Source organism: Sorex araneus, chromosome 5 (assembly GCF_027595985.1).
Source record: "Sorex araneus isolate mSorAra2 chromosome 5, mSorAra2.pri, whole genome shotgun sequence".
Lineage (NCBI taxonomy): Eukaryota > Metazoa > Chordata > Mammalia > Eulipotyphla > Soricidae > Sorex > Sorex araneus.
The window spans coordinates 106,601,597-106,614,756 of NC_073306.1; the positions used below are offsets into that span (position 1 = coordinate 106,601,597).

The window sequence follows — 13,160 nt, forward strand, 5'->3', positions numbered from 1 at the left end:
AATATAACCTGGTGGTTCAGAAACACATAGCAGAAATACCATCTACACCTCTATGTTCATTGCAACACTTTTCACAATAGACAGAATCTGGGAACAACCTGAGTGACTGAGAACAGATGACTGGTAAAGAAACTATAGTACACCAACATGAGATATATCACATGACTGTTAGGAAATGTGAGGTCATGAAATTTGCCTATAAATGGATAGGCTTGGAGAGTTTCATGACGAGTGAAATGAGTGAAATGAGAAGAAGAGGGATATAGAATGACTGCATTCATTTGTGGGTTATTAAAAGAAGCAGTATGCAAGTAATATAAAAGGTTTGGCAAAATGGGCCAGGAGGACTGGTCAATGGAGTGGGAGATGGGGAGTAGTTAAGATAGAGAAGGTTCCATTATAATAATACTTGTTGGAAATGATCCCTCTGGACAAAAGTTGAGTTTTGAAAGCAGGTAAATTAGGAACATAGATGACAACCTTTCAGCATCTGTATCACAAACTATAATTCCTAAAATGAAAGAGAGAAAGAGAAAGTGAGAGAGAAGGGAGAGGTGCTTGCCATAGAAGCAGGCTGGGGTGCGGGGTGGCTTGAAGTTGTGGGAGGGAAACTGGGGACGTTGATGCTGAGAAATTACACTGGTGAAGGGATGGGTGTTGGGACATTGTGTGACTGAAACACAATTATGAACAATTTTGTAATGCTCTATCTCACGAAGATTCAATAAAAAGGAGCTTTCTGAAGAATGTTATGGAAACCTATAGTAGAATAATGCACCTGCATCACTTTGGAATATCTGATTACTGAATATTAAGTACAGTACTAATTAGTAAGGGCTGACGCGATAGCACAGTAGGTAGGGCGTTTGCCTTGCACACTGTCAGCCTGGATTCGATTCCTGTGCCTCTCTTGGAGAGCCCGGCAAGCTATCAAAAGTATCTCGCCTGCAGGGCAGAGCCTGGCAAGCTACCCGTGTCATATTCGACATGCCCAAAACAGTAGCAAGTCTCACAATGGAGGCGTTACTGGTGCCCGCTCAAGTAAATTGATGAGCAATGGGATGATAGTGACACAGTGATGACAGTGATACAGTGATACTACTTAGTAAGTGTTCTTGCTGAATAACTAAAATAATTATCATCTTTTACTGGTGTTCCTCTGCCACTTAATAAGGCATGTACTATTGTTCTTTCAATATTTCACTCTCATTGATCATGGGCTCTAAACCATTATTTGTTGGTTACAGACCTTTACAATTCCCAGTAGCATTAGTCACTGATGAGAGCAATAATAGACGTTCAGTCAAAAGTACTGAGAGTGATAGGTACTGAGAGGAAAATAATAGAAAATAAACAACTTACTCTCATTACTAAAAGTGACTAAAATTGGTTGTAGTCCTTTTTCATTATTCCTAGTAACAATAGCAAATACAAAGGAACCTACACACTTGTCTTGTGTAGTGGCCTGAGATTCTTTATTGAGTTATGACATGAGTATTAAAATATTCTCAATGTTTTCCTATTTAAAATCTTATAGACTTTTTTCCATTAATGCTGCATGGGAAATGTGTCAAAAGACACAATTAGCCTAATCAAAAGAAAAATAATTAGAATTTTTAGAGAAAATATGGAAACAGAGGGCCATATAGATAGTTAGTTCAGTGGGTAAAGCACATGCATGCGGGAACCCTAGTTTCAATTCCTATCACCATATACTTTTTCAAGCACTTTCAGTGTTCCAAAGACAGAATCGGGTGGAATTCCCAAGAGCTCACAGATATGAACCTCAAAACAATAATAAGAAAAAGGATAGAGTGTCAAAATGTTTTGATATGGAGAAAAGTTTAAGAAATATGAAACTGTTAGAGACAAAAGCTGCCTGAAATGTATATCAAAATTCTAACTAAGAATGGTTTTGATACTGGTCATATAATTCATTTTGGAAACAGTTTTGTGCTAGCTCCCAGTCAGCAATGATAACAAAATAAGATGCAAAATCACATTAGGTGTTCAATTATAAGCAGTAATTGGTGTTGATTTTTATGTTAGATAGTACTTTTCCAAATGTAAAAGAAAATGTGTATTTTTTTCTACATTTTGCAGACTGCTATGGCATCCTTAATTCTGTTTTCTATCATTCCATACATGATATATTGGATTTGTTGAGGTTCTGGATGGTTGTTTGCTTGTTAGCAGTGAATCCAGCCTTTTTATACAATGTCCCCAGTGAATTGACAAGTGGTAATTACTAAAGTTCTTAGTCTAAAACATAATTCACTTACTACAGAAGTTGCATAAAACTGAGCCTCTGTGATTTTATTAATAAAGCCAGAATAATATCAGTGTAGAAAAGTTAATGTGATAATTCAACAGTGTAAATGAAGTGACTATATATCTTGATGTTCCCCAAGAGTAGTGGCTGAGAATGGAAGACAGTTAATTTGGGAAACAGATCTTAGAAAATATAACTTGGAACCTTGGGGGAAAATGCATCAGAAAAAAATGAAGAGATAACTAATTCAAAGATTGAATTTAATTAGATCACTGCTGTAAAAATCAGGGCTTGGTCTCCCTGGGTAACTTTTGAGGATCTATAGAAAATACATTTTAAAATGTTTCATCCAAGGAATGGAAGAGGAAATTAGTCAAGGGTTGTTCTGTGGGGTGATAATGCCTCATACATGTATCATAATGTCTAAACAGTTTCCACAGGGATTCCACATTTTAACTTAATAAAGCCTTAAGGAAACAAATGAATGAGATCCACGCTATTTAGAATTTATTCAGGGGAGATTTATGAGAGAACAGAGTGACCAGGTTGCTCCCAGAAAATTCAATGGTCATAGATTTATCTTGCTATGAGAAAATGGTGAGAGTGTTACCTAAAGGTGTTCCAATAGAACTTTATGATTACAAAACTATGCATAGTGAAGCACAAGTCCCAGAAGTAGTATAATTTCAGGCTAATTTCTACATGGCCACATGTAATGACTTTGCAAAAGAGTCTTAAGTTGTAGAACTATAAAAAATCAATTTCATGTAGAAATGAGATGTCATCTATACAACTAAGTTTGCATTTTGTGAGGTGGCTAGAAGGGGACTTTGGGACACTGGTGGAGGGAAGGAGGTACTTTGCTGATGAGTGTGGTGCTGGAATAACATGCATAAAAAGTAATAACCAATGGTATTGTAAATCCTGGTACCTCAATCAAATGGTAAAAGAAATCAAATATCATTAATAGACTTCATAACCCACCATAAATAGATGGTCAACTAGTTGATCTATATGATTTTCCAAAAAAGAAAATTACAAATAAAAACAGTAGTAAAAAGAAGCTCAATTTGTTAGTGAATGACTGTAAAGTTCATAAAACACTCTCATGGGCATTAACTTCTCTGAAGTTATAAATTATGCCAGGATGTATAGAAAGTTGTCATCTCTTCAGATGATCATATTGATTTTTCTACATTTGTGGCTCTCAACTAGGGTTTCATTACCAACATGTGATAAGGCAGAATAAGAGCAGCCACATATCAGTCTATCTCTAGTGTCCAAAAGGATATATTTATTTTTACAAAATTTATCCTACAGATTAACTGGGAAGTCCAGGTATCTACTTTCCATGCCCAGTGGCTCAACATCAATTTAAGTGAACTACTCACTCACTTCACTGACCACATGAACAAAGGTTACTGTTAGAAAAATCCATTTCCAATTCCACTAGCATTTGCAAGAATTGACTTTTTAACCCAGAATTCCTTCTGGCTTGAATAAAAGTACTACAGACTCCATGCAACTCTTGAAAGTTCCCAACATGAACTATCTTCTACAGGACTAGTCAGGACTAGTAATAACCAAATCACAGTATCACTGTCACAGTCATCCCGTTGCTCATCGATTTGCTTGAGCGGGCACTAGTAAGTCTCCATTGTGAGACTTCTTGTTACTGTTTTTGGCATAACGAGTATGCCACGGGTAGCTTGCCAGGCTCTGTTATGCGGGCAAGATATCTTCGGTAGCTTGCTGGGCTCTCTGAGAGGGGCGAAGGAATCGAACCTAGGTTGGTCACATGCAAGGTAAATACCCTACCTGCTGTGCTGTCACTCCAGCCCAATAATCTAATAATCAGTGATAAATAGAAATTTAATAAAATCAAATTTTCTAATAAAAATTTGGTGACAGAAAAATACCATTTTAGGTGACTGAGTAACTGAAAATAAGTAAACTTTTATCTTTTCTATCTGTCACTAAATCTTTTCACTGAATTGAACTAATTAGATGTTAATAAGGAATAATGATAATTATACTATTGATTCTATGACTATAAATGATAATCATAACTATCACTGGGAACTTACTTTGTATAATGCACTATATTGAGAGTTCAATGAGTAACTAGGTAATTTTCACAATTAACTTGATATGCAAATGTTCATTCACAAACTTTTTTATTTTCAGGGAAAATAATGCTCAGTTTTTCTACATTCTTTAAGTAAAATCAATATAGAGAAAGCCCCCCTTCCCAACTGCACCAGAGGTTACATAAATCATTCCAACATATGTGGTGTAGAAGTTACTACCTCCATAACACTGATATACAAGAGAACCACTGGTATCCTTACTTTACAAATCAGTGATTTAAGTAGAGAAAATATAAGTGAGTTTCCCAAATGACAGAGAAAAGAATTGTATTTATATTGACACATTTTCAGCAGTTTTAACCTATATTCTATCTTGTCTGTCTTTCACACCTATATTCTGTATTTTCTTAATAGTAAGCTATCGTGGATAAGAAACCAACTTTCACAATTTCTCATGCACTAGGTATAAGTGAGGTGAAGAGCAACATAAGAGTAATTTGGATATCATCATCTTTATCTTGCATTCTGAACATGTGTATGTAAATGTGGGTTGTAGGGAGGAGTAGAAAAAGTAAAGCAGGAAAAAAATAAGTGGACTAGCACTTTAAAAATGCCCACCACTTCTACAATGTAAGAGTATACTTACAATCTATTCACTTAACTTTTCTCACTAACTACACATGTAAACATTTAACTTTCATGACTGCTATAAAAATTAAGTGTGGGAAGGAGTGATTTACCACCTGATCCAATGAGTCCTCTCTGAATTCTCAAGACAAAACAATCGCCCCCAGCCCTCTGCTCCACTGCTGCCCATGCACTGACAGATATTTCTCCCTGCACTTTGCAAAACTAGCATCAGATCCAGAAGTCTCAACTCTGAGGTCTGGATTGACAGAAAAATGCAAGCTTAGCTCACAGCCGTGCCCCAGAGAGCTGACATACCCGGTCAGTTTTCCCTTCAGTTTGAATGCTGGTATGACTGCGGACCTCATGCTCCTCTTCCAGGTCGGAAACCTCCTCCAGTTCCTCTGGGGTCTATAAGGAGGAGGAGAAATCCTGTTAGTGGGAAGGAAAAGTGGTGCACACACTTTGGAACATAATCCTGTAGTACCCCTGAAAGAAAACCTAGAGACAAATATAGCCTAGCAGTTGCATAGTTTGTTATTCTCCAAGAGAAAAGAAAAAAAAAAATGTCCACACAAAACCTGTAAAGAAATATCCCAAAGTCAAAAGGACTCATATATTTATCAATTAATGGGAAACCTGTAGTAAATTCATACAATAGAATATTATTTAGTAAAGATATTATTTCACTCTAAGAAAAGCAAACAAGGGGCTGGAGTGATAGCACAGTGGGTAGGGCGTTTGCCTTGCACGCGGCCGACCCGGGTTCGAATCCCAGCATCCCATATGGTCCCCTGAGCACCACCAGGAGTAATTCCTGAGTGAAGATCCAGGAGTAACCCCTGTGCATCGCCAGGTCTGACCCATAAAGCAAAAAAAAAAGAAAAAAAGCAAACAAATACTTATATAAGTTGCAGCATGGGTGAACCCTGAAAATACAAAGTCAGAAGAGTCAATCACAAAATATCACAGTTTATCTGATTCCATTTATATGAAGGGGGAAAATCAATAGAGACAAGTTGATGAAAGAGTCTGAAAGAAGGGGTGCACGATCTTGTGGGAGAGGGGGCAGTATTGCTAGAGAGGATGAGGTTTTTCTTTGAGGCACTAACAATGCTCAGTACTTGGGGTTAATTCTTATAATCCTGTGGATACATTAAAATTCACCATTTCATATTTTAAAACGGTAAATTTTATGACATATGAACCATAGAAATATATTGTTAATGACCAAAATCCAAAATGATCATAATGAAGTTTTTTCTCCATGAGCAGCATCTCATTACTGATGGTTACTGATAATTCTAGGTAAAATATGATATCAAAATGTCATGGATATGATTGAGAGTGAAGTTCTTTAAGATCTTAAATTAGAATTTAATATAAAGACATGTGTCCTTTCTAACTAGCTATTACTCCCATTCTCTGTTTCCCATTTATATTTCAACTTAAACACATCTTTCTTTTTATTCTTTTAAATCTTGAAAATTTTTGCAGCAATTTTCCGCTTCCCAAGAAGACACGTTGATAAATTTTCTGTATGGTAGTTTTCTGTTATATTGTAGATGACAATTTTAAAAATTACATTTCAGTAATTTCAGTAATTCAGTGAGCAGAATTTTGCCTAGTTTTAAATAATTAAGATGAGTTAAGTTTTACGAGAGAAAATCCATTGTTTCTTTTCTCTTGACTCATACTGAAATATTTCCTGATTTAAATTCCTCTATTACCTCATCTTTTCCTATATAGCCTCATGTGAGTTCGAACTGTGGGTGCATGACTTGTGTGTTTAGTGGAAGAGAACCCTTTCCCTAGCTGCAGACAGCAACAAAGGAACAAGGGACAGAGGAACAGGGGCCCAGTCTGGTTGATATTCAGTGACTGTTTATTTCTTCTTTCTCTCTTACAGATAGTTGTAAAGAAGTCATGAAATGTGGGGGTGCACATTGGGGAGGTTGAACATTATCATAACAATAAACAGATACAAAGCCACTCTTTCAGTGGAAGTTCTTCTTGATTAACGCAGGAAGGAAATCTCATCTGGGGATCCAGCACTCTAAATTACTAGGAGATCCGCTCAAGGGCACGATTCTCCATGTAATGGTGTGTTGCTTTTATTTTTTTTTCTTAGCTAATTAATTTACTTCTTAATAATATTTATAGCCACTTTGTATGAACACAGTATAAGAGATGTATTAAACTCAGAGGGTGACTCCTCCTGGGGATATCTCACTAAGGTTCCCTGTCTATTCTCCTCATGCCAGGTTAGTCTTTCTAACCCCAGCAGGGTCCTTATTCAGTTACTTCCTTTTTGTCATGACAGAGTGTGCTCCATAACTGTGCTCTTAACTTACTAGACTTCTTATAGTGCTATCCCTTTCAAATGCCAGAGTAGAGTAGCTTACATTTTTGCCCTGGGTCCCTTGTCCAAACCCTCCTTTTGGCGGTGCTAGGAACTAACGGCAATTGAGGCCTAAGTAAAGTAAATATAATGGATGCCCAGGAGTAAATATTATCCAGAGTCAACTCCCATATTACAAAATCATAGATTTCTGTATCTATATAAAAAGGGACATTGCTAAACCATGCAAAGGACATCAAGGAAAGAGAAAAAGCAATGTAGGATTAGAAGAGCCTGATGGAATTGGGTGTGCCTCAGGTGCACTATGGTGGGAGTAACTCAATAAACCTTAGGCCCCTGCAGGAGGAGCAAGAACTAACCAATGTTATACAATATTCTCAGTTTATGGAAGACCTGGGGGATGGATGTCAAGGCTCCCTAATGGCCTATTCTCACAGCTCACAGGTAGTGATTGAGTTTTCCCAAGTTGCTTTAATAATTCCAGGAATTTTCTGTGTGTCGACATTGCCAAGGTGCAAAGAGCCAGGCCCAAGAGAGAAAGACATTTTTCTATGTGGCATATGGCTCTCATCAGGCATCTTGTCACTGCCCTGCCTGACAAAACTATTTCACAAACAGCTTACGTGCCAAAGGCCTTAACAGAGTAGATAGTTCAAGAGTTGGTGCACCGGCCTGCTAGGTATGGGTCCCTGACTTCATTCCTGGCACCGTGAGGCCCTTCGAGCACTGCCTGGAGTAGCCCCAAGGACCTCTACCCTATGAAAACCATCCTAAAATGATTCTTTTCCCTTTGCCTCTGTAAATTAAATAATATTCCATTTTAAGGCTGCAGCAAAGCATCTCTTCTCTTTCATGGGCGTGTCCACCTTTGGCTCAATTTCTTCTCAAAGTATTTCTTCATTCTCTATTATTTTATTATATACTTGCTACTGATTTATAAATAGTGGGACTGTTTACTCTGTAACACCCAGGACATCACCAAAACCATCATGTCACAAAAATCCAGAAACAAGTTTTTCAGTACATGAAGAGATTGCTAATGATAACCAAAAACAATGTTTAACAATAATGAATAATTGTCACACATCACCTTTACAGTTTCACTTTTTTTATATTTCAAACAAAATTGTTCTACATTTTCCTTACTTTGTGATTTTTATTACCTTAAACTCACTGGAACAAGGTTATTTATTTTAGGAATATGACTTACAATACTATTTCAGATAATAATAATGTTTCAGGTACACAACAATACAGCACCACGGGACAATGATTTTAAGATTTGAGCCATTCCAGATCTGGTGGTACCCTCCTGTAATGCCAGACATAAGTGATGATGAGGCTCAAGATAGTTTTAATCCAAGAGTTCTGGATTTTTGTGAGCTATGCTATTCAGACGACAGCATTAAATCTGGCATAAATAAGGTCATCCTAGGGATGGAGAGATAGAACTGTGAGTAGGGAGCTTGCTTTGCACTCAGCAGCCTTAGTTCAGTCTTCAGCACTATATATTTTACCCCAGGTCCACCAGGAGTAATCACTGTGTGCAGAGCCAGGAGTAAGTATTGAGCACTTTTGAGTGTGACCCCAAAACACATCTATATCTATACCTACATACATATGGTATAGTTCTGAGAGAGAGGCAACACCAAGTTTCCTAATCAGGGGTGAACTGATTCAGATCCTTAATGAATATAAATTTGCCAGTCATAATTACAATTTAAAAATATCTTGACAATAATTAATTTAATGCATGTCTTAATCCAGAAATTTAACTCTAAGCATTGATATCTGTCACTGTCACTGTCACTGTCATCCCGTTGTTCATCGATTTGCTTGAGCAGGCACCAGTAACACCTCCATTGTGATACTTGGTGTTACTGTTTTTGGCATATTGAATATGCCACAGGTAGCTTGCTAGGCTCTGCCGTGCAAGTGGGATACTCTCTGTAGCTTGCCGGGCTCTCCGAGAGGGGCAATGGAATCGAACCCAGGTCAGCTGCGTGCAAGGCAAACACCCTACTTGTTGTGCTGTTGCTCTGAACATTGATTTTGTAGCATTGATACCTATGCTACAAAATCCTGGTCAAAACTATGTGAACTTAAGTTTTTTATGATAAACGACCAACAGAAAAAAATTATATCTCTATATACCTAACTGAATACCTAACTCAAGTCAGAGCAAGTTTGTCTAAGATTTTGCTGTTTATTTCTGCACTATCAAAAGCCTTCCTTCTACTGAGAAAGTTCAGTCGATGTAAACTGGTAACTTAGTTCAACTTGAACATCAAACTTCAGAACTACTAATGTCTCAGATTCTTTTTTATCTCAAAGATTTTTTAAGAGCATTTTTGTTTTTATTGAATCACCATGAGCTATAGTTACAAAACTTTAATGTTTGAATTTTAGTCATAAAATGATGGAACATCCATCCCTCTCCCTGTGCACATTTTTCCATCACCAATGTTTCCAGTATCCCTCCCCCATTACCCCTGCCTTCCACTCCTCCCACTGCCTCTAAGGCAGACAATGGCCCTTTTACTCTCTACTTATGGGTATTTTGGTTTGCAATACAGATTACAGATGAGAAGCCATCATGTTTGGTCCTTTATCTACTTTCAGCACACATCTCCCATCCCAAGTGATCCCTCTGACCATCATTGACTTAGTGATCCTTCTCTCTCCTAACTGCCTTCTCCCCCAGCTCATAAGGCAGACATCCAATCATGGAGTAATCTTCCTGGCTCTTGTTCTTGGGTGTTAGTCTCATGTTACGATGTTATATTCCACAAATGAGTGCAGTCGTTCTATTTGTCCCTCTCTTTCTAGCTCATTTCACTTAGCGTGATACTCTCCATAGACATCCACTTATAAGCAAATTTCATGACTTCATCTTTACACTAAGTATAACCCATTCCTTCCCATTTACTTCAACTGATTCTTTTTGGACATTAATATCCTCCAATGAAGGCCTCCATTTTGCTGAGTTATACACAAGTTGAGCTCAGTAAAGTTCTTTGCTGAAACTGTGAGCAGTTATGATTGCCAGGACAACTTTCTCTTATTAGGAATAAAAAGCATGAGTTCACCACTATGCAACTCTGACACAATCACATATTTCATTGTACTTTTTGTGTACTCTTCTAACTAAATTCTTGAAATAGGATCCTTATAATAATTTACTTCCTTGATATACAGCCAGCTCTGAAAAGTTCCATTAATCAAATTCCCTTCTTTCTCATGTTTTTGAAATAGGAATTCATTTGCTGTTCCCTACTGCGATGTTTCTTATGTATAAGTTGTGCGTTACTTGGGAAATATTTTCTCATGTGCTAATTCATGGACTGGAGCAATAGCACAGTGAGTAGGGCGTTTGCCTTGCCCATGGCCAACCCAGGTTCGATACCTCTGTCCATTTCGGAGAGCCCGGCAAGCTACCGAGAGTATCCCACCCGCACTGCAGAGCCTGGCACGCTACACGTGATGTATTCTATATTCCAAAAACAGTAATAACAAGTCTCACAATGGAGACGTTTCTGGTGCCTGCTTGAGCAAATAGATGAACAATGGGAGGCCAGTGTTACAGTGCTACAGTGCTACAGTGCTAATTCAAAACTTCATCATTGATTACAATACTTTGGTTGACACAAAAATAAAGTAGCAACAGAAACTAAGAACAAGTCAAAAGTCAAGTATTATTTTTGTTGGTGACACTGCAGGGAGAAGTAAGCTTATCACTTATGCCTACACATTCCTGCGGGGAGTTTGTTTTGATTTTATATAGTTTTTCTTTAACAGAGAGCTAAAAGTTTTCTTTCACAGTTACCACATTTCACCTCTTCTTTTCCTGAGAAGTACGTTTATCTCTTATACCTACACACTCCTGTGGGGAGTTTGTTTTGTTTTGTATAGTTTTTCTTTAATAGAGAGCTGATAGATTTGTTTCAAAGCTACCACATCTCACCTCCTCTTTTCCTGAACAAAATCAACGAGGGAGGGGGAGTTTTCTGAACACTTGCTGGCAGTATTTTGCACTCAATATTGCAAGAAGTTGGATGCCATAGAAAAATCAAAAAGTTAACGACACATTGTAATAGTTTACATTCAGAAGAAATTTAAAAAATAATAGTATACTCTAATCATTTTTGAGGTGATATGATAGCTTCTTCATGAATAAAGACAAATAATAAGAAGAAGAGAATATATTTTTAAAGAGAAGAGACAGAATAGACTGCAATTTATTTTCTTGATATTTCACTGGCCATGTAGCATCCAAATAAAATCCATTATCAAAATCCCTTGTTTTCCGTGTTTTGCAACAGATGTTTATACTGTAAAATACACTTAAAAATAACTTGAACACATCTTGAAACTTTGAAAGATTCACCCATGTCCAAAAATATAGCTTACTGATGGAGCACCAGCCCTGCCTATGTGAGAACCTGTGTTCAATCACTGGTAATAGAAAAGAAAAAAAAAATCAAAGATAAGAACATAAGATTAACATCAGAAAAAAATGTGTTAATGTGTTTCTGATCAATTTTAATTCTGTGGGTAGGGAGACTAAAAGACAGTGTCAAGTAATAAAAAATAAAGACCTGTAATATTGAGTAGTGCAGGCCTAGTTACAGTACTGGCCCTTGAAATGCTTATGATGGAAATTTCTGCAATGTTTTAATTTTTTTTTGGTATTCTCAGAACAAAATTATAGGTAATACTTGGCTTCAGGGGCCAGTGAATAAGGCATTTGTCTTGAATATACCCAACTCAAATTCAATCTCCAGCACCGTATGCTGAAGTCTACCTGGAATGATTTCTGAGTGCAGAGCCAGGAGGAAGCTCTACAAAACACTAAATATGACTCAAAAACAAAATAAAATAATTTTTTTAAAAAATACAGTTTCTTGTGAGACTTTTTTTCTAGAATGTGCTAATAACCTAGTCCATTAACAGCTGAGTGCTTGTTTCCAGCTGTTGTTCTTGCTTTTCTTTACTATTCAATCCCATCAAATTCCTTTATATTTTATGACAATATGGGTAATTACACTTTAACTCAAGTTTGTTAGACTTGATTGATAGGATACTTACTATCTGCCTCTAGTGCATTCACATAATTTTGATATATAGTGTCTGTATGCTAAATAAGGTTTAATATAATTATAAAATGCATATTTTATTCTAAATTATAAAATATATATTTAATATAATTTTAATTATGTATGAAATTAATATGTTTTAAATGAACCAAAGTAAAAAGATTTACTAAAGATTCTCAGCAATAAACAAAATAACTATTTCTCTAATTTGGGCTGTCTCCAAAAAGACTTAGAATATAATATTTGAATTTCTAGAATTACAATAAAATCAGTCATTATCAACTTAATTCTGATGTCATAATTCAAGAATACTATGTCACATTTTTCTCTTTTAACTCCTGCTTATTATGAACCTCCCTTGAGTATCCCAAAATGTATTGAAAGAAACTTTTTTTTTTCTTTTTGGGTCACAATTGGCAATGCTCAGGGGTTACTCCTGAATCTGCACTCATGAATTATTCCTGGCGGTGCTCTGGGGGCCATATGGGAGCCCGGAATTGAACCCAGATAGGTCACATGCAAAGCAAATGCCCTACAGCTATACTATTACTCCAGACCTGAAACTTATTTTTCTTACTTGTAAAATGGCATGAAGATTATTAATACTTAAAATAATTATAATGATCAAATAAATTGTTAAAATGAAACATTGTCCAAAGTCTAAAAAATACTGAAATTCTAGCATCTATAATTATTATAATTATTTTTATAAT

General features: G+C 36.5%; 1 protein-coding gene across 1 annotated transcript in view; it reads right to left on the minus strand.

The window, feature by feature from the left end:
* CTNNA3 (catenin alpha 3) overlaps positions 1-13,160 on the minus strand; it is a 1,605,010-nt gene that overhangs the window by 151,589 nt on the left and 1,440,261 nt on the right. The window contains exon 13 of the mRNA XM_004617094.3: positions 5,308-5,400. Within this exon, the coding sequence (XP_004617151.1) occupies positions 5,308-5,400 (93 nt within the window). The remainder of the gene's footprint in view (positions 1-5,307; positions 5,401-13,160) is intronic.